This window comes from Mus musculus, chromosome 17 (genome assembly GCF_000001635.26).
Source record: "Mus musculus strain C57BL/6J chromosome 17, GRCm38.p6 C57BL/6J".
NCBI lineage: Eukaryota > Metazoa > Chordata > Mammalia > Rodentia > Muridae > Mus > Mus musculus.
In genome coordinates this window covers 32,872,344-32,894,501 of record NC_000083.6, presented here as the reverse complement: position 1 = coordinate 32,894,501, position 22,158 = coordinate 32,872,344, and the positions used below count along the sequence as shown (strand labels likewise).

Sequence of the window (22,158 nt, the reverse complement as noted above, 5' to 3'; positions counted from 1 at the left end):
TTTTACTCTCTACTTGCTGAATTTTACAATTCCATCCTGGAATCAGTTGTGCTAAGGTCTGAGGACCAACTAAGGTCTGGGGTTCTATTGCAACATTGTAAATCAAGGGGTTAAGCTGAGCAGTCAGGGTCTAATTTCTTTTTCTTTCTTTTCTTTTTTTTTTTTTTTTTGCTATCATTTTTTGAGAAAAAAAAATCTCACTATGTAACCCTGGCTATCACAGAACTCACTATGTAAACCAGGTTGGCCTTGATCTCACAGAGCTTGTGTATGGGACAATCCACTGTACTATCACATCTAAGGGTTTAATTTTTTAATAAGTTTTATTTTTAAAGATTAATTTATTTATGTTCAGTACAAAAGGATAGGTGGATACTTGTGGGCTCAATGTCTGATTGGTCTACACAGCAAGACAAAGACATTTAAGGCTTCCAGGTTACATTAAGAAACCCTGTTTTTGTTTTGTGATTTTAAGATTTAGTTTTTAGCCTGGCGGTGGTGGTGCACGGCCAGCCTGGTCTACAAAGTGAGTTCCAGGACAGCCAGAGCTATAAAGAGAAACCCTGTCTCGAAAAACCAAAAAAAAAAAAAAAAAAAAGATTTATTTTAAAAAAAGATTAATTTATTTATCTCATGTATGTGAGTACACTGTAGCTGTCTGAAGACGCACCAGAAGAGGGCATCGGATCCCATTACAGATGGTTGTGAGCCACCATGTGGTTGCTGGGATTTGAATTCAGGACCTCTGGAAGAGCAGTCAGTGTTCTTAACCACTTGAGCCATCTCTCCAGCCCCATGGTTTAATTTTTTAATGTGCGTTTTTGTGCTTTTTTTTTTTTTGCTATTATTTTGAGCCAGTTTTTTGTATAAGTTCTGCTTTCTCCATAACTTGGTAACTTGAATGACATGCATTGATTGTTTGTGTGTTTTTATGTTATTGGTTGAGTATGGGATCAAAAAAGCCACCTGCCTCATTCCAAATTTTGAGGTAAGAAAAAAACTGTCTAGTAGGAAAGAAAGTCATTGAAGGAAAATGCAAGAACAGACTCAGTTTGACCTGGTAACAGTGTTCAATGGGTGTGCTTGACTGTTAATGTGACACATCTAATTCAGATCTCTCAGTTGAAAAACACACCTATAATCTAGATATTTTTGTTGTTGTTGTTGTTGAATGGAGAAAACACATGCTTTTAAATCCTGTTCTTGGGATAGGAAGACATACCTTTAGTCCAGATCTTTAATCCAGATCTAATGTGGGTTTCTGCTTCTGCTGGAAGCCTATATAAGGACATGGGAGAAGGAAGCTTTTATTCTTTGCCTGCTTGCTCTTGCCTTGCTTGCAAGTCCATTTCTACACTGGCATTAGAGCCTAGCTCTTTGTGACTCTGATATCAGTTGAACACCAGCTGAGACATCCAGCCTTGTGTTCTGAGCAACTACTGGGTTCTTGGACTTTCTGTTCAAAGTCAGTCATTGTTGGACTAGTTAGACCACAGCCTGTAAATTATTTTATACATCTCTCTCCCGCTGTGTGTGTGTGTGTGTGTGTGTGTGTGTGTGTGTGTGTGTGTGTGTGTTCTGTTATGCTAAAGAACCATGTGGTGGTTTGAATTGCTTGGCAAGGCCCAGGGAGTGGCACTTTTAAGACTTGTGGCCTTGTTAGAGGAAGTATGTCATTGTTGCAGTGGACTTTGAGGCTCCTAGTGTTCAAGCTCTGCCCTGTGCAGAAGAGAGTCCCTTCCTGGCTGCCTGGAGAAGACAGTCTCCTCCTGGATGCCTTCTGATTAAGATGTAGGACTCCCAACACTTACAGTACCATATCTGTCTGGAGGCTGCCATGCTTTCCACCATGATGATAATGGACCGAACCTCTGAAACTGTAAGCCAGTCCCAATTAAATGTTTGCCTTTATAAGAGTTGCCTTGGACATGGTGTCTCTTCACAGCAATAAAACCCTAATTAATACAAACCCTAACACACAGCAAGAGCAGATGTTTATTGGTCTGAGAAAATAAGGCCTCCAAACCTGAACACATCACAAAGGCTCTGAAAATCCGTTTTTGCAGTAGAGAGCAGGGCAGGAGGGCACTGATTTCAACAGGCCCAGAAACTGGTTTTCTGGGTAAACATTTTTTGTTTTTGTTTTGTTTGGTTTTTTGCTTTTTGTTTTTGTTTTTGTTTTGTTTTGTTTTTTTTTTTTTGAAACTGCAGGGTGAGAGACAAGTCAGGTTGCCTATTTTTGTCAATTTGTTTGTTTGTTCGAGACAGGGTTTCTCTGTATAGCCCTGGCTGTCCTGGAACTCACTCTGTAGACCAGGCTGGCGTCGAACTCAGAAATCTGCCTGCCTCTGCCTCTGCCTCCCAAGTGCTGGGATTAAAGGCATGCGCCACCACCACCTGGTTATTTTTGTGAATTTTATTGGTGGAATAGTTCGCAAAGTCTTGTACAGACTGGCGGTATAGCGGTGGGATGTGGGAAGATGAGAGCGGGCTGAGAGGTTTCCTTTAATAAGGCCCTTCCTCCTAATCCTACTCAAAGCAGCTCTTAAGAGTTGTCTCCGTGACCAGAGTCTGGAATTCTCTTGCTCTGACCCCATTCTTAGGAGGAAGAATTAGGAACGGCTCACTGTGAATTGTTACAAGCAAGAGAACAAACTTCGCTTGCATGCACACAGTCACCCAGACAGGGCTAGAACGCAGGGGTCTAGAGTGAAATCTGCTTGCTAATTTGCCTAATAAAACTTGTATGCCCTGTCACTAGCGCTCCAGGACCTGAGCCAAGGGCTCGCTGGCCTATCCGGAGAAAGGTTAGGCTCGCTGGCCTATCAGGGTAAAGGTTATTACTTTAGTGTCTGAAGTGTCCAATGAGAAGTACGCTTCTTGCATGAGGGGCTTTGTCTGACCGAGGTCTGTTTCCTTAAACCCCCTCCCCAGCCCCCCAAATTAGGCATGTTTGTGTTATTTGGAAGTATGTCCTAGATGCCAGGCCTAGATATCAGAGTCGCCTTCACTGACAGCAGGAGCCGCAGGAGCACACCAGGACACTCCGGGGCTGGAAATGGTACGTTCGGCCTGTGACTTAGATGTGGGCAGGATGCTGCGGCAGCAGACGGAGACCGCAATGGGAGCAGGTCTTGCAAGACAGCTGAGTCTGCAGCGGAGTCTCATCTGGCTCCGCTGGGTCTTGCCGCTCCGATTCCGCTGGGTGGAGCTGGTCCATCAGACAGAGCGGTGGTCTCTTCCTCTCTGAGCGCTCAGCGCTGCAGCGTCTGGGGTCAGCTGGGCTTCTCCACCAAGGTCTCGGGAGGATCCTGAGGAGCCAACTCTGGGAGTTGGATTGGGACTCTTCTACGGGGGATGAAGGTGGAGCTGCGTGGATGATGAAGGTTAGGACACGAGTCCTATAACTGCTTCGTCCTCCCCTGAAAATCTCGACACACCCTATGCAGTGTCTCAGGGCGCAGCTACCCAGAGGACTTTGTGATTCTCAGTGTTGAGAGAGAGAGATGGGGTGGGGGGTGCCGGGGTGTGTGTGTGCGGGGGAGGGGGGTTAGACATATTGGAGCAGCGAGTGGCCCCATCCTTTCTGGAATAAATGCCCATAGTGCAGTGACTCTCAACCTTCCTAATGTTCATTTTGTGATCCCATCCATAAAATTACCTTTGTTGCTCCTTTATAACTGCAATTCTGCTACCGTTATGAACCGTAATGTAAACATCTGATATGCAAGATATCTAACATACAACCCTTGAGGCTGGTACTGGTCCTGGACTCACAGATCTGCCTAGTTCTGCTCTCCAGTGCTGGGATGAAAGATGTGCACTTCCACACCTAGTGATTCCAGTTTGAATCCCTAACATCAACCAGCAGATCACACGGGGACATTTCACACAACCAGAGACAACACAGGTTACAAATGGCTAGGAAATAGTTAAAGAGCCTGCAGAATCCGTCTGTCCTGAAGACACAGGTAGAGAGCTGAGGTAGGTGAGGGGGGAGTCTCCAGGGGACCAGCTAAGGCTTGGCAGTGCAGGTACGTAGATGCCAAATGCCTCTTGGGAGGACAGGCTATTGGATGGTGACTTTCAGGTGGGCTGAATATTTTGCCACGAAGAAACTGCTGTGGTGAGGGACATGGTGATCCAGGAGTTGACAATTTTGCTGGCTTTTGACAGCTGACCCTGCCACTCTCTGGTTTTAGTCTCAGGTAAGAGGGTTCCATCTGTTGTGGACCAAAAGCCCCTGTGTCTGGTGTTTCTGGTATGATCTGGTATGAGTGTTGCTACTTATTGACACAGTTAATGTCTCTTGGTGTGCTGGCAGATTGTGGTTTGTGTGTGTGTGTGTGTGTGTGTGTGTGTGTGTGTGTGTGTGTAAACAAGCTGGACTTGTGTAAACAGTCCCCCTTTCCTGGTACTGTTACTCTGTAGCAAATCAGGTCAGTATGGTTGTTGTCCAAGGTGACACTCTTCTAGGCTAGCTCTGACACAGAGGTTGTGATATTCTGCACAGCAGAGTGACCTAGAGCAGTCCCTGCCCGCCCTCTACCTTGTCTCCGTGTCACCCAGAGATGCTTGCTTTTTCATAGGCGTGCCACAGAGTTAAAGGATGTTTCCTCTGAACTCTGTCATTTGTGTCCTTGGGCGCAGAGTGCCTAGAACTAGGAGTAAATCTGTGATTTTGCAAGTCTTCCTGACATTGCCAAACTCACTGACCTCTCCTCCCATTGATTGGGGACCCTGCGCTCAGTGCAATGGTTGGTTGTGAGCATCTGGATCTGTCTTTGGAAGGCTCTGGCAGGGCCTCTCAGGAGACAGCCATATTAGCTTTCTTTCAGCAAGCATTTCTTTGTATCCACAGTAGTGTCTGGGTTTGGTGACGGTATCTGGGATGAATCCCCAGGTAGAACAGTCTCTAGATGGCCTTTCCTGCAGTCTCTGCTCTACGCTTTGTCTCCATATTTGCTCCTGTGTGTATTTTGTTTCCCTTTCTAAGAAGGACCGAAGCACCCACATGTTGCTCTTCCTTCTTCTTGAGCGTCATATTACTTTTTTTGTTAAAGATTTATTTATTTCATGTATGTGAGTACACTGTAGCTGTCTTCAGACACACCAGAAGAGGGCATCGGATCCCATCACAGATGGTTGTGAGCCACCATGTGGTTGCTGGGAATTGAACTCAGGACCTCTAGAAAAGCAGTCAGTGCTCTTAACCACTGAGCCATCTCTCCAGCCTGAATATATAACTTTTAACATGTCTTTCCCTTTTCTCTCTCTCTCTCTCTCTCTCTCTCTCTCTCTCTCTCTCTCTCTTTCTTTCTTCCTTCCTTCCTTCCTTTTTTTTTTTTTACTTGATGGTTCATTTTTGTATGTTTGGTATTTAAAGAATTTAGGATCTTTTTCCTCCAAGATTTATTTGTGTGTGTGTTGACATCATGTGTGTGCGGTGTGCATGTCTGATACCTGTGGAATTCAGAAGTTACTGGATCCTCTGGAAGTAGAGTCAAGGACAGTTGTAACAACCATGATTGGAACCAAACCCAAATTCTCTACAAAGCCAGTGAGTGCTATGAACTTCTGAGCCGTCATTGCAGCTGCTGGGTCTCTTTATTATTTTTATTTTTCCTCTCAATAGAAGAAGTTTATGTTTTAATGAAAACATTATGGTTGCATCTAAAATATACCTGAGACACACAGACTTGCCAGGAGTCCTACACACCTGTTCTTAAGTAACTTGAAATATGCATTATAGATTTAAGTCTTTTGTTGAACAAAGAACTCTACTAACTCTGGGGTGCATGACCATAGCTCAGACCTGGAGAATTTAAGACTCCCCATTTTTCAAAATGGTTCAGAGGACTGTAACATTCCCTTTCTTCTTTCTGACTCTGTTGAGCAAGCTTTCTTTCCCACTTTGGGCTTGCCCTCCGGTATTTCGGCTTCCTTCTATTTTCTCTAAAGGGCTCCTCTCCTCTGTGCAGCTGTCTGCACTGTGGAGCGGACCTCCCTGCCAGTTTATATGCCCTGGCTGTTCTCCCCTCCCTCCCGTTCTCCTGTCCATGTACCTGCTCACATCTTACAAGTGACTTGCACTGAAGTTTTCATTTAGACTCTGAAAAGATGTCCTTGAGCTTTAGCCAAACAAACAAACAAACAAAGCCTCGTCTTCTTTGGACATCCAAGGGCAATGCTGAGAGCAGTGCCAAGGTTTTATGGGGTGGGGGTACCTCTGGGACACTCCTGACCAACAGCTTCTGGCATGGGCTTTTTATTTGACAACCTGTGGCTTCTAGCAGGGAGCACAGTGCCTGGGTAGGGGACTGGTTGTAGACGTTTATTATAGACATTCATTTGCAGGTAATAAATTTGGTCAATTATTTGTTTATTTTTTTCCAAGACAGGGTTTCTCTGTGTGGCCTTGGCTGTCCTGAAACTTGTACTGTAGGCCAGATTGGCCTCAAGCTCACAGACTACTCTGCCTCTGCCTCCGAGGGTTGGGATTCAATGTGTGTACAACCACTGCCCTTCCAAGAATTTTACTTTAATGTGTGCTTTAGGAATTATAGAGGTGACATGTTGGTGAATTAGAGCTCTGTCTAAAGACATATGTCATCTGTCCCTTTGTTTAATGATTTAGTAGAATTCTCACATAAAAGTGGTGTGATGGCTCCATTGTTTATCAACCTGGCATACCTGGGGAGTGAGGATCTCAACTGAGGAACTGGCTCCACCAATCTGACCTTGCCTTCAGGGCCTTTTCTTTTTTTTTCCCTTTCTTCCTTTCTTTTTCTCTTCCTTTCTTTCCATAATTTAGAAGCCTGAGTCTTAAAGAATTTTTTTTCTATTTATTTATTTTATGTGTATGAGTGCCCTGCAGCTGTCTTCAGACACACCAGAAGAGGACATCAGATCCCATTACAGATGGTTTTGAGCCACATGTGGGTGCTAGGAATTGAACTCAGGACCCCTGGAAGAGCAGTTAGTGCTCTTAATCGCTGAGCCATCTCTCCAGTCCCCAGAGCATTTTCTTAAATGCTAATTGATGAAGGAGGGCCTAGTCCAGTGTGGGTGTTGACATCCCAGGAAGTAGGGGCTCAAACGTGGAGGAGAAGAATAACCCAACCAGCCAGTGAGCCCTGTTCATGCGTGCTCTCCTCTTCAGTTCTTGCCTGCACACTTCTTCCTTTAGTTTCCCCCCTTAGTTTCCATCATTGATAGACTGATCTGTAATCCATATAAACATAGTCCTGCCCAAGTTGCATTTGGTAATGATATGTCATAGCAACAGAAGGAAATATAGGACACTACTGAGAAGAACTGCTTGTCACGAGTCCTGTTTGCTGTTTGATTAAGGAACCCAGTTAAACACTTTCATTTTTTTAAGATTTATTTATTTATATGTATATGAATACACTGTAGCTGTCTTCAGACACACCGGAAGAGGGCATCAGATCCTATTACAGATGGTTGTGAGCCACCATGTAGTTGCTGGGAATTGAACTCAGGACCTCTGGAAGAACAGTCAGTGCTCTTAACTGAGGAGCCATGTCTCCAGCCCGAGCTGTACACATTCTAATATCTGCCTTTTATGCAATCGCTGAACATGTATTCAGGTTCATAGCAAGTTGTAAGAAGGAGTATTAACCAGAGGTCCAGTGAGTTGGCTCAGTGGATAAAGGGATAAGCTAAATATGGTCTAAGTTCAACCTCTAGAACCAACTTCCACAGGATGCTTCTAACTTCCACTAGTGTTCTGTGGCATGCTCACACTTCCCACCCACATTACACACTAAACCAAGGTTTTAAAACCACATACGAGTAGTGTCTACCAACCCAGGTAATGTAGACAGACAATATGTTGGATTTTAAGCAGATAGCATCCTTCTGATGAGTATGAATTCATTGCTAGGATTCTTAGGGAGAAGAGGATGTGGTTGTTTTAAACTTGGGGTAGAGTTGTTCTCAACTGTCTGAGAAATCGACCTCACTCTTTATAGCTCTGGTGGGAAGGAACCTTTCCAGATCTCAGCTCTCAGGTACCAGGATGACTGTTGTGTCCAGCATTTCTAGCACACACGTTCTAAGGACAGCTGATGCTGACCCATGGTGGGTAGTAGACAATAGAACTTGGGATGACAGTTGTTAGAAAGATGCAGTGCAGGAAGAGCAACTGCACTGTCATCTGCACAAGAGCTCATCCTACTTTGATGTTTCTTTCCCAGAAAGCTCCAAGTTACTTTTAGCATTTGTGTTTGAGGAATCTTGGTCTATATGAGCAGTAGATTGTGATGACCACGACAACTTGAACCCTTGTGGAACATAGTTTCGTGTCACCTTATGTCACCTTCTTATTAATTCTGTGTATGTCTGTGGTACCACGAGTCTTACTTTCCTGGAAATATATGTGTGTGCTTTTAGGAGTCAGTGAGCTTTGAGGATGTGGCTGTGAAGTTCACGCAGGAGGAGTGGGCTGTGCTGGATCCATCCCAGAAGAAGCTGTACAAAGATGTGATGCAGGAAACCCTGAAGAACCTGGCTTCCATAGGTAAACATGGGCATTGGCTTTTGTAGTCCATCAAGGACAAGTGTTTCTAGATAGTGTTGATGTATGAATTAGAATAGGGAGAAGGGAATTGGGGTGGATATGTTAGGTGGGATACACAAATGAATTTAGCTGGAATTCAGAACTTTTTCTCTAATTAATAATTAGTAATTAGTTTTCTGTGTCTGCATTTTAGGAAACAAGTCGGGCAAACAGAAGGTTATAAATGAGTATGGAAAACTATGGAGAAAACTAAGGTAATTTCTTTGCCACGAGATAGCCATATTCTTGAGAGCTGTTATGTTAGGACATCTCACAAAGAAGCAGTAGATGTACTTTATGTCAAGCATCAAACCAATTACTACCAAACTAGAATACAAACCAACATACAAACCAAACTAGAATGTGTTGATGTCATATGTGATCTGTTACCATAGCTTATATCTTAGCTTGGTTTTGTATTGCTGTACTCAAAGACCAGGAGCCAAGGCTGCTCTGGGTGGAAAGGTTTTTGTTTTATTTTTTTTTAATTTTTATTTATTTATTTTGGCTTTTCGCGACAGGGTTTCTCTGTGTAGCCCTGGCTGTCCTGGAACTCACTCTGTAGACCAGGCTGGCCTCGAACTCAGAAATCCACCTGCCTCTGCCTCCCGAGTGCTGGGATTAAAGGCGTGCGCCACCACTGCCTGGCAGGGTGAAAAGGGTTAATTTCACCTTTTAGTTAGCAGTCCATGATCCAGGGAAGTCAGGACATGAACTGAAGCAGACGTCATGGAGGCATGCTGTTTACTGTCCTGCCCTGTGTCCTGCCTTAGTTTTCTTATGCACCTCATGACCCCTTCCCCAGGAGTTGTACTGGTCACGTGGGCTGGATTATCATAAAGAAAATTCTCCACGGGCTTCCTTACTGGTCAGTTCAATGAGGACATTTTTTTCAACTAAAGTCCTCTAGGTTTTGTCCAGCTGACAAAATACTAAATAGCAAAATCAATTCTCTGTCATTAGGACTCATAAACACCTCAGTATTTGGCCATGGTCTGTCCTGTCCTTTTTGTTTGTCCACAAGATGTCATGTTAATATTAATATCACAATTTAGAACATTGGAAACAGTTTTAAGAAATTTCAACAGTTTAAAAGTCCAAGGGCTCCTAAAAACCGAGTGTCTCTTTCAAAAGCATTTTAATATTGCAACTGTGGACTTGCAATATTAAAAAAAAAAAGAATGTTCCATGCTTTCTTACTCCACTAGCGAAGAACCAGATTTATTTATTTATTTTATGTATATGAGTACACTCTCTTCAGACACACCAGAAGAGGGCATCAGAGCCCATTACAGATGGCTGTAAGCCACCATGTGGTTGCTGGGAATTGAACTCAGGACTTCTGGAAGAGCAGTCAGTGCTCTTAACCACTGAGCCATCTCTCCATCCCCAGATGAACACATTTTTAAAACTTAATGTTGTATTGATATATTCACCAGCCATGGGGGACAAATTGGGAATGATTTATTGTCAAAAGACAGAAGGTGATTTGACGGACACCATTGTGTATCCAAAATGTTCCAAAGATTGTGAATTGAGATAGATGTTGAAATGCTATGTGAATGTTTAGTGTTCTCAAGGAGAACCATACATGAATTGCACTGTTTCTAGTGGCACTGTCCTCAGGAGACTTGGAAAGCATGCAGTCTGAACACGTTACAAACTGTTTCCCAGCACGAGACCAGCATTCATTCCCGTGTTCAGTGGTTAGTAACCACTGTCTCAGGCATGCTCGCTTCTTTTGTTTTGCAGCAGCCACCTGGCGGGGAAATTCAGTGACTATAATGAAAATCATCAGTGTGCAGACATCTTCAACTGCAGTCCAGGGCACTCTGTGAGCCTGCAATCTTGTCCAGGACGTGCTACATTTGAAAAGAATCTCTGTGAAGAAGGTAGAATTGGCCATTCATCTCTGGGTGTGCCATTGAACCATCTGGTAGGACCTTATGAAGACCAAGAACATGGACAGCCATTGTATAAACATAAGGAGTTTGAGAGCAGCTCCAATTCTCTGTCCCTTCAGATGCATACAAACACTCACACCGGAGAGAAACCTTCCAAAAATAAGGGCTTTGAGGAAGACCTTCCTTGTGTCAGATCTGGCCAAACGTATAAACAAAATGACTATTCAAAGAAGTCTTATGTGCACAGGCCATGTGGGAAAGGCTTCACGCATCCCAGTCCTTTACAAAGGCATGAGAAGAGTCACAGCGTTAAGAAGCCCTATGTATGTGAACTGTGTGGCAAAGGCTTTGCTCGGTTTGGTAACCTTTTAAGGCATCAGAGAACTGACACAGGTGAGAAGATTTTTCTGCCTGGTCATTATGCAAGAACTCTTCCTCGTTCTGCTTGCCTTAGAAGAAGAACGAGTGTCCGCAATGGCGAGAAACCCTATGTATGTGAACAGTGTGGGAAGACGTTTCTTGATTCTACCTACTTTAGAATACACAGGAGGATTCACACTGGTGTGAAACCCTATGTCTGTAAGCAGTGTGGGAAGGCCTTCACTGCTTCTCGGTACCTCAGATCGCACGAACTAACGCACACTCGGGAAAAGTCTTATGTGTGCGAGCTCTGTGGGGGCGCCTTCACATTTTGGTATCAGTTTCAAAAGCACAAGGTAGCTCACAGTGGTGTGAATCCTTACGTTTGTAAGCAGTGTGGAAAGGGCTTTCCTTATTCCAGTTCCCTAAAAACACATGAGCGAATTCACACTGGTCAGAAGCCCTATGTGTGTAAGCACTGTGGGAAAACCTTTGGTAGTTCCGGGAACCTTAAAAGACATGGAAGTACTCACACTGGTGAGAGACTCTACATTTGCAAGCAGTGTGGGAAGTCATTCAACAATCACAGTTCCTTTCAGTTCCACAATCGAATGCATACTGGAGCGAATCCCTACAAGTGTAAGCAGTGTGGGAAGGATCTAGCTTCTTCCTCCTCCCTTCAGAGCCACGAAAGGAATCACTCTGGAGAGAAGCCCTACGCGTGTTTGCAATGCGGGAAAGCTTTCAGTTCAGACAGCTCTCTTCGGAAACATAAAATAATGCATAGTGAAGAAAAACCCTACGTATGTAAGCACTGCGGGAAATCTTTTCGTCGCTTTTTTGAGGTTCGGGTACATGAGCGAATCCACAGTAGTGAGAGACCCTATGAATGTGAGACGTGCGGGAGAGGCTTTTTGAGTTCAACTCATTTACGAAGGCATGTACCAATTCATAGTAGAGCAGAAAAGGATGCTAGTAAATAACATGAGAAACTCTGTGGTAGTTCTCACTAAGTCAAACTGCATGAAGTAGGTTATTGCTAGCAATGTGGGGAAGTGTCAGACAAATTTGAGAAGACCATATACTTTTGAATTGATGTAGGTATTACTACTAGAAATTCTCTTCTAATATATGGGAGCAGACACTGGAGAAATGCTGCAAGCCACGTGATGAAATCCTCAGCGTTCTTTTCATTGTGGAGAAGATGTGAAATAGCTCACACTGGAGAAAAACCTTATGCAGGCCATGTGGAAAGCCCTTAGTTCTCAGGGGGCCCTCGAGACATGGTAGTTGTCATTCAGAGAGAAATCCTTCATATATAATGTGGTGATTTGAATAAGGATGCTCCAAATATGCTTATATATTTGAATGTTTATTAACCAGGGAGTGGAATTGTTTTGAAAGGCTTATAAGAATTAAAAGGCATGGCCTTTTTTAGAGTAGATGTGAACTTTTCAGAGGTGTGAGGTGTAAGACTTGGCGGTGGACTTGGAGGTTTCAAAAGCCTGTGCAAGATCCAGTTTCTCGGTCTTTGTGTCTGTTTTTGTGGATCAGGATGTAGCTCTCAGCGACTGCGTAAGTTCCCAGACATGATGCTAATGGTCTGCATCTCTGAAACTGTAAGCAAGCCCCCAATTAAATGCCTTCTCTTGTAAGTGTTCCTTTGTCATGGTGTCTCTTCACAGCAATAGAACAGTGTCTAAGACATAGAATCTTACACAACTTTCAGTCATCTTAAGGAGACATGAAATAACTCACTGTGGGGTAGCCTAACCTACAGGATTTGTAAAGTCTCCATTATTACTTTGTTAGTACTTCAAAAGGATGCATCGAGAAAACCCCTAGCATTGGAAAGCATGTGGGGAGATTTCTGGATTCAACTCAAAAATTAAGAAATAGCAAAGTTTGAGAAACAAGTTTGATTAAAAGAGATACTTGATTTTGGTCAGACAGTCTCATCCACCAAGTCTGTGTGCCCCCTCTGGTGAAGTTGTCCCCAGGTGTGGTGGCTCAGGCATGTGTCCTACTTGGGAAGCTTGTGAGAAGGATTCCAAGTTTCAGAGCTGTCTGGGTGTATTGAGGTCCTGGTATTCCCAGGGAAACTGGGCTCCCCTTTGGGGGATTGTATCCTGATAATAATAAGTGAGCCCAGAGGAAATCTCAAGGACTGTTTTAGAAAGTTTGAGTCAAAAACCACATACCAGGCAAGCTATAGGCAAACTATAGGTCTTGAAGGAAGTGTGTTCTAGTGTCTCCTCCTACTCTTTTCCCTTCCTCCTAGCCCCGTCTCCCTCTTTAACTTCGTAAATTTTTATTTCACAAATGTGAGTGTTTTGCCTGCATCTGTATCTGTTCTGTGTATGTGTACCTGGTGCCCAATGAGGCCAGAAGACAGCATTGAACCCCCAGGAAGTGGAGTTACAGATGGTTTGAACCTCCATGTTGGGATGTTGGGAGTTAACGCCAGGGACTCTGAAACGCCAGTGCTCCTGACCACTAAGCCACGTCTCCAGGCAAACAACTAGCTAACAACTGCCAGATAACTTGGTTTGTGCTATGTAGCCCAGGCAGGATGTTCTCACACTCACTGCAATGCTCATGCCTTATTCTGTCATCACCGTGTGAAGTAGTATTTTGACAGGAAGTATATCTGTTTTCATTTTCAAAAATTACATAGCTAAAAATACTCAATTGCCCATTTACTGCATGTTAAGCAAGCACTTTCCCTTATATACGTGTCTAGTCTTCGTGGTTAGATAGGTGAATATAGACACCGTTTGCTCCATCTTACTACATATTATTAGTTTCTGACAGTGCCCCTGCCTAAGAGCAGCTTCAGTATATTTGACCACAACTAGGCGTTCTAACCATAAAGAGACACAGATACCAAGATGCCGCTGCAGGTTGACTTGGTGAGCTCTTTGACTATTGGGTAGTCTGGGGTGACCTCCTTCCTGGAAAGGTGGAAGCTTTTTGAAGCCATCCACGCCTACAATTTAGTCTGTGGCAGTTACATTAGGTGCATGATTTAGTGGGTGAGTATGGCTGTGATAAACACCACAAGCCAAACGAGTGGGGAGACAGGGTTCATCTGGCTTTATACTTCAAAATCACAGTGCATCATCAAAGGGAGTCGGGACAGGAACTCAGACAGGGCAGGAAGCTGGAGGCTGATGCAGAGGCTACGGAGGGGAGCTGCTTACTACTGCTTGCTCACACTGCCTTGTTCAACCTGCTTTCTTACAGAATCCAGGACCACCAGCCCAGGGATAGCACCATCTATAATGGACTGGGCCCTCCCCCCATCAGTCACAAATCGAGAAAATGCTCTACAGCCTTGCGTTCAGCCCGGTTTTGAAGCATTTTCTCAATGTTGGTTCCCTCTTCTCAAATGACTCTAGCCTGTGTCAAGTTGTCACAAGTAACCAGTACAGTGCAGGAGCCCACGAAAGGAAAACTAGACAGCAGGGCCTGTGTATGACTCGCCAACCTGTCAAGACCAGCTTTGTTTCCCAAATGTGCTCAGGTTGGCAATCTCATACCCAGAATCAAGCCTTCCTGTTTATTTTTTCAGTGTCCTTCACCTCACCATAGTCAACATTTTAAAACATTTTTATTTTTATATATTTATGTATAGGTATGACACATTTTCAATTTTTTTATACTTATATGTGTGAGTATGGACATGTGTGACGGTAACCCGAGTCCAGAAAGCCATTAGATGCCTTATGAGTATTGCTTCTCAACCTGTGGGTTGGTGGCCTTTTAACAACCCTCCTTCTCAACAAAAAAATGTACATTATGATTCATAACAGCAGCATCACAGTTATGAACTAGCAACAAAAACAATGTAATGGTTTGAGTTGCCAAATGAACTATATTAAAGGGTCACCGCATTGGGAAGGTTGAAAACCACTTACTACCTTAGAGCAAGCTGGTAGTTGTGAGCTGCCAGGGGTGCTGGGAACTGAAGTCTGGTCCTGCCCAAGAGCAGAAGGTGCTCTTAATCACCAAGCTACGTTCCCAGCTCCTCAGCCCAATATCTTTTTTTTTAAATATTTTTAAAGATTCATTTATTTATTATATGTAAGTACACTGTAGCTGTCCTCATACAATCCAGAAGAGGGAGTCAGATCTTGTTATGGGTGGTTGTGAGCTACCATGTGGTTGCTGGGATTTAAACCCCGGACCTTCAGAAGAGCAGTCGGGTGCTCTTACCCACTGAGCCACCTCACCAGCCCTCAGCCCAATATCTTAACATTCGCATTAACCCCAGCACTTGTTTTCACCACAACAAAGAGAAACATCTGTACAGCAGCATGGATGGCAAACGTGGTTCTATTGGAAGCCTCTGGGAGCACTGCTCTCACAATTCAGACCCACACACAGTCCTGCACGTGTAAACGCAATTAAAAAGAAATACTTCAGAAAGACATTCTGTTTCCAGTTTTGTTTCTGATGCAGGCGTGGGGGTGGTGAGGGCCGGGCCCAGGACTTCACAGAAGCTCGCAAAGCGCTACCACTGAGAAGGCTAGGCTGACTCCAGACAAGCTTCAGGAGACAGGCCTAAATATGTTTCCATGAACTGGACAAGTCCAGGCAAGCTCAAGCAAGTCGGCTACTAGAAAAACCCTTCAGGCAGCTAGTCGGAAGCTGTCGCGCCACCCAACCTGAGGCAAGGACAATGGCAAGGACAGCAGCACTTTTCAGCCGCCACGCCCCATAATGGCTCTGGGATGTCCCTAGATATGAACTCAACAGATTAAGATAGAGGTCACCTACCCAGAGTTCCCCTACTGTGCTTTAAATCAGGCCTGCGAGCTCACTTCGGGGGGGTCTCTCTGTCTTTATCTTGGTAGTGGGAGACCCCAGCATGATGGACTTCTGCAGAATAAAACACTGTGTTTACATACTACTTGAATCCCCTGTATCATTCTTCGGACAATCATGAACCCTTACACCATTAAGATGCCTATCTAGCCCTGCAGTCCTTTTGGAAAATACTTGGCTTTTGGAATTGGCTTTGAGGAAGACCACAACAGCCAAAGAGTAGGAAGCCAAATATTGCCGCTGATTATAGTTCTGAAAGTGTAAGACCCGAAAAGCCTTACGTCCGGGATGTCCCACTCACAGAGACGGAGATCGATGCAAAAAGCAAGAGGTTTATTAATCCACCCTGCTGGGGTCGTTCTGAAATCAGGATAGAAGCAACCCTGAGTAGCTAAAGCACACACCTTTTATACATTTTTTAGAGCAGTTCTCAGTCACAGTTTAGGGCTGGCAGTTTATCACTGGTTAACCTTTAACTGCATTAAGGGGGCAGACTTAAGGACCGGAGACATTGTGTGGGCTTTTCTATACAATCGGAAGACTTAGCACACCTTGCAGTGAGGCAAATTCTGGGAAAAGAACACATTTACTTAACTTTTTTACAACCATGGTCATTTTGAGCTACCACAAATCTTACAAAAGGAGTTTCCCACCGAGCCCCAAGGTCTGTAACTGCCTTCATGGCCAGTGTGATTCCTTCATTAATCCCTGCTGGTGCTCAATGTCCTGCATGGACGACAGCGGGATTCTGGGATCGGGAAAGATCAAGAGTCTGTAATTTGAGCTCTACCTTGCCTGGTTCAAGTTGCTTCCTCTGTTCCTGGGTCTTGAGGAGGTGGGTCCAAGGTGTTACTTGAGCGCTTGTATTGATTGGCCAACGAGGAGTTTGTTCTGTGAGTGAGGCATTCTGCCACTATCAGATCTGTTTCTTTTCCTGCGCATTTTAGGTACCTGTGTGTTCTTTGAAAGCAGATCCTAGAGCACAGTCCTTGGCCTCCAGGTCGCATTCATTGACTGCAGGAGTGGCAGGAGGACACCAGGACACGAAAAGACAGGAAATGGTGAATGCTGTTGAGCGTCCCAGGTGTGGGAGGAGGCAGCTGCAACCTGGAGGCGGTAAGGGATACCGCTGATACTGCTTGCCGCTGAGTCTGGTCTGTCCCCGCTGGCCCCTGCTGCTTCTGGCATCCTGCTAGAAGGAGCTGGGCCAGCAGGCAGAGCTTCGGGCCTTTCCTTATCTGAGCTTTGGGTGTTGCAACGTCTCTTAGCTTAGCGCGTGCTGCCCGGGTCCCCTACAGTCTGGGTCGTGAGTGGGCCGCCTTAGGAGTCGAACTGGGGCTTTTTTGCAGAGATGAGGGAGGGGGATCTACGTGGATGGTAGCTGTTAATTCACTGCCCTGCTCTTTACCTAAAACCTCGCCACACTCCCATGTAATGTCTCAGGATGCAGCTACTAAGAGTATCTGTGACTCTCAATATTATAAACAAACAAAACGGGGCAGAGAAGCATCCGGACACAATGACAGCCGGAGACCACTTTTTTGGAATAGCACGGCTTTATTCCCTGGATGAGTTGAGTGCACCTAACAGGGCTCGGGGACTTACACAGGAAGTTCAAGCTTTTTATTGGTTCGGTTCGGTTCCATTGGGAGCAGAGGGTTTGGGAAACTCCATATCCGGTCTTCTTGTTTCTGCAGGTAGAGCGGAATTAACGGTCATGCTGTGGTTAAGAACTCCATATGACTAGGCGCCTGCACAACCTGGCTCAATTTCTCATAAACCTCAAGTCATGAGCTAAACCTCAGCTGCAGTTAAGGTGGGGAAAACGACTGGATGCAGGATAGCTTAGAGTCATGGCTCTCTAGTCTTTTGTAAGGGGGTGGGGAGTTGGACTTTTCCAGACAGGGTTTCTCTGTGTAGTTCTTCTGGCTGTCCTGGAACCCACATTGTGAACCAGGCTGATCTCAGACTCAGAAGTCTCTCTGCCTCTCCAGAGCTGGGAGTAAAGGCTTGCACCACCACACCCAGCTTCAGGGCTCAAGTGTCTATCTGTTCCTTCTCCGATGCTTTTTCACACTGCCCGTGCTTAGCGTAGGTCTGCCTGTGGTTATAGATTATGCCTTAGGTTATAGCTGCCTGAGGCTTGATATTATAATTCACCCAGTGAATCTCTTCTCAGCTCCCTTTCTGTCAAACCTATAACATCATTCATCTTACAGTGACCACAAGAGCCTTGAGCCCGTTATGTCAGGCAACAGACAGACACGTTTGTGTTATTGAAGCTGGCATTCCCAACCTGTGCCCCAAGTCAGGCCCAGCCCCCTGTTCTCAGTAAGCCAATAAAGAAGAGCCAAATATTGGTGAAAAGCAGAAAAGATGCATTCAGTGTCTGTACATTGGAAAGTGTTAACGCCTGGGGAACTGCTGCCTGCCTGTTTAGCAAGCCACTGCATGCTGCTATTGCTGTCACTAGGAGACTTCCTCATGTCCAGGTTGATTGCATATTCTGTTATGTTCTGTGCTTTGGTGTTTTTTTGAAACCAATCACAATAAAGTCAGAAGTGCTTTGTATAGTTAGCCGCAATAAGCTTGGCCCTGAACCAATGGCCTGGTAGCACTGTGTATGCGCTTTTATGGTTTTTGCTTTTGTTGTTGATGTTGTTCTTAAAATTTTTTAAAAGATTTATTTACTTTGAATGTGCATTGGTGTTTTACCTGTATATTTATGCCTATGTGAGGGTGCCAGCTCTCCTGGACCTGGAGTTACAAACAGGAGTTGTAAACTGCCATATGGGTGCTGGGAATTGAACCAGGATCCTAAACTCTGAGCTATCTCTTCAGCCCATGATAAACATTTTTTTCTTAAGATTTATTTATTTATTATATGTAAGTACACTGTAGCTGTCTTCAGACACTCCAGAAGAGGGCGTCAGATCTCATTACAGATGGTTGTGAGCCACCATGTGGTTGCTGGGATTTAAACTCAGGACCTTTGGAAAAGCAGTTGGTGCTCTTATCCGTTGAGCCATCTCACCAGCCCCAACATTTTTTAATTATTTATTTTATGTATATGATTGCTCTATCTGCATGTAAACCTGTGTGCCAAATCCCATTACAGATGTTTGTGAGCCACCATGCGGTTTCTGGGAACTAAACACAGGACCTCTGGAAGAGTAGTCAGTGCTCTTAACAACTGAGCCATATCTCCAGTCCCTTGATAACCATTTTTAATGGTCACTTATTGTTGTGATTTATTTAAAAACAAAAACAAAAACCAACAAGATATGTTTGGTAGAGCTGAGTATGGTGAGGTGGGAGGGATGCATTGGTGGGCCCATGCTGAGGCATCCCTTCCTCCTGAGGTACCAGTCATACAATGGGTATAGTATAGAATAGAGTTTATTTATAGATATGGGAAAGGGAATTGAGGAGGGAGTAGAGACAGAGAATGACAGAGACAGACAGACGGACTGACAGGCTGATGGGGACGGGGGGAGTGGGGAGAGGGAGAAAGGAGTCAGGGAGAGAAGAGAGTCAAAGAGAGACAAGGGGCAAAGAGCAGTTTTTGCTTTTATAAGCTGCCCCTGGGATGGCTGTGAGTATTCAATAAATAAGAGAGACACCTACACCAATAGAAGAAGCCATTTGAAATAAGACTTCTGGCTGGAGAGATGGCTCAGAGGTTAAGAGCACTGACTGCTCATTCAGAGGTCCTGAGTCCAATTCCCAGCAACCACATTGTGGCTCACAACCATCTGTAATGGGAGGGAATTTAAAAACCTGTTTTGGTGTGTGTCTGAAGAGATCAACAGTATACTCACATACATAAAATAAATAAATCTTAAAGAAAGAAAGAAAGAAAGAGAGAGAGAGAGAGAGAGAGAGAGAGAGAGAGAGAGAGAGGAAGGAAGGAAGGAAGGAAGGAAGGAAGGAAGGAAAGAAAAGAAAGAAAGAAAGAAAGAAAGAAAGAAAGAAAGAAAGAAAGAAAGAAAGAAAGGAAGGAAGGAAGAAAGAAAAGAAAGAAAGAAAGAAAGAAAGAAAGAAAGAAAGAAAGAAAGAAAGAAAGGAAGGAAGGAAGGAAGGAAGAAAGAAAGGAGACTTCCATTTTGAGTAGGAGTTAAGTGAAATTTTAAGTTCTAAGACCACCATGGAAATTGACATCCTGTCATCCTGGTTGGCAAGTTAAGTCATGAATGTTAGGCAAGCAAGTCACTCTGCCACCATTGAATAACCCAACCAATGATGACAGAATAAATGTAATAAATAAGTAAGTAAGTAAGTAAATAAATAAATAAATAAATAAATAAATAAATAAATAAATAAATACATAAGACATATTCCTAAGGAAGTCCCCTATCCTTAGATCCTGATTAGTAGAATGGTAGAATAACTTGGCACAGATGTTTGTGGATTTCAAGTTTAAAAGCTCTGAAGGATTCTGGCTTTTGGGGGGAGGGGGGCAGGGGATGTTGCAATCAGCTCCATCAGTCCTGGGGCAAATACACAATAAACTCTTCCTGTCTGACTAAGATCTGTGTTCCTGTGGTTTGTGAAGAGATTCCTGGACCCCAGTAGAGGAAGAAGAGATCTAGGGAGGCCCCTATGTCTGTCTTCAAGGTCCTGAAGTGAGATCAGAGTGAAGTAGAGGCCAGGGATGTGCATGAGCAAACAGTGATGTTGAGGTCTGGTCCTGCACTGGCCCACCACTGGTGGGCTTCAGGCTCATCCTGCTAGGTCATCGGACAAATTGTTAGAAGGGTGTTAAATCCCTTTCTGAGAGACAGGCTCCCCACTCTGATTGGTGCCTTCTCCTTCTTTCAGCCTGAGATTCCTGAGGAAATTCCCATTTCTTCGAGGTCCACAGTTTCAGAGTCTCTTTCGAATATCCTCAGTTCTCCCAGGCAGGCTTCAATGGCAGAATTTATTGAATACCCAAATTCAACAGCATTGTTTCATTGGTGGCACTTTGCTTTGTAAGCCTGACCTTCCTTTCTTCCTGGCAAGTGCTCTTCATCCAGTCTTACAACTTGTGTTTTGAGATGAGTCTCACTGTGTAATTCTGCCTTCTCTGGAGCTTATTCTATAGACCACATTGATTTGAAATTAGAGATCTGTCTGCCTGGCCTCCACAGTGCTGTGGCTAAAAGGTGGTGCCACCATGCTTGGCCCTTTATCTCAAATTTTGTTGTTTGTTTTAAGACAGCTTCTCACTATTTGGTATTGGCTGGCTGCTACTCCCTGTGTAGGCAGAGCAGGCTGGCACTGGACTCACAGGATGTTCCAGGTTCTGCCTCCCGAGTGCTGGGATGAAAGATGTGCACTACCACACCTAGCCCTTTTATTCCAGTTTGAATCACTAACATCAGCTGATAGATTATTTTCCTCCAATCCAAGCCAGATTAGATTATATTAAAGGCAAGTAGGTTTATTGAGAAGCTGCTCTCAGGCTAGTTCACTGGTCCCAAGGACTGAGGCCAGGGGCGTGGTGGGAATAGAAATAAAGAAAAGGGCAAAGAGAGGGAAGAGGAGAGACCAAAATGTCTGGATTATAGAGGAAGGAGCTTCTGGGGGAAGCTCCCGGGCTGGAAAGTTCAAGGTTGGAAGCAGGGTGTGCCAGGTAGGGTCTGGTGGCTGCTGGGAGAACCTGGAGGCCAGGTCTGCTTTGGTGTGTAAAATATGCACCTCGGTCGCTTGTCTGGATCCGAAACCAAACTTCAACCAGCAGCTCTCACATTGACATTTCACATGAGAGACAATGTGGGTTACAGAATGGCTAGGAAATGGTTAAAGAGGCTGCAGAGATCAGTCTGACTTGAAGTCACAGGCAGCCTAAGTAGGTGAGGGAGAGTCTATAGGGGACCAGATCCGTTTTAGCAGTGTGGCTGCAGGGATTCCTGTGTAGCCTGGCACATGACCAGTTTCTGGTATGATTAAAGGGAAAGTTTTTGTTTTATTGCAGAGACGAGAGAGAGAACTGTCTGAGCAATCGGCATGAGTCAGGAGCAGAGAGAGAAAGTAGACTGAACACAGACAGCAGGCATGGATGGCAGAGGGAGGAGATTCAGCTATGGCAGCGCATATTTGTCAATAGTTTAAGGGTCTATGATTTGCCGAAGAATGATATCCTGGACTTAAATAGTATGCAAATGTAAAGAGTGTTTTATTCTGTACAAGTCCAGCATGTTGGAGTCTCTCCTTATCAAGACAGAGAGACAATCTAGTGAGCTCGCAGGCCTGATTTAAAGCACATTAGGGGAGTTCTGGGGTAGATGAGCTTTCTCTTACTCTATCGCTAGGCATTCCAGAACCATTGCTGGGGCATGGCGGCTGGAAGTTGTTACTGAGGAATTCCGGGGTAGGTGAGCTTTCTCTTACTGTATCTCCAATAACTGACTTGCCTGGGTCTGCCTGGACTTGCCCAGGCCTTAGGCCTTAACTCCTAAACTGCCAATTTGAAGTTATCATGGAGTCAGCCTAGCT

General features: G+C 44.5%; 1 protein-coding gene across 2 annotated transcripts; it reads left to right on the top strand.

Moving 5' to 3' along the window:
* Positions 1–2,860: 2,860 nt before the first annotated feature.
* Positions 2,861–15,281, top strand: Zfp870 (zinc finger protein 870). 2 transcript variants are annotated; one of them, XM_006524252.3, is made up of 4 exons: positions 2,861–3,386; positions 8,419–8,545; positions 8,739–8,799; positions 10,337–15,281. In XM_006524252.3, the coding sequence occupies exons 1-4, from the start codon at positions 3,378–3,380 to the stop codon at positions 11,829–11,831; spliced, it is 1,692 nt and encodes a 563-aa protein (XP_006524315.1). In that variant the 5' UTR covers positions 2,861–3,377; the 3' UTR covers positions 11,832–15,281. The 2 variants fall into 2 exon arrangements, with proteins under 2 accessions (XP_006524315.1, NP_997128.1); NM_207245.2 differs by having other exon boundaries at positions 2,899–3,061.
* Positions 15,282–22,158: the final 6,877 nt, after the last annotated feature.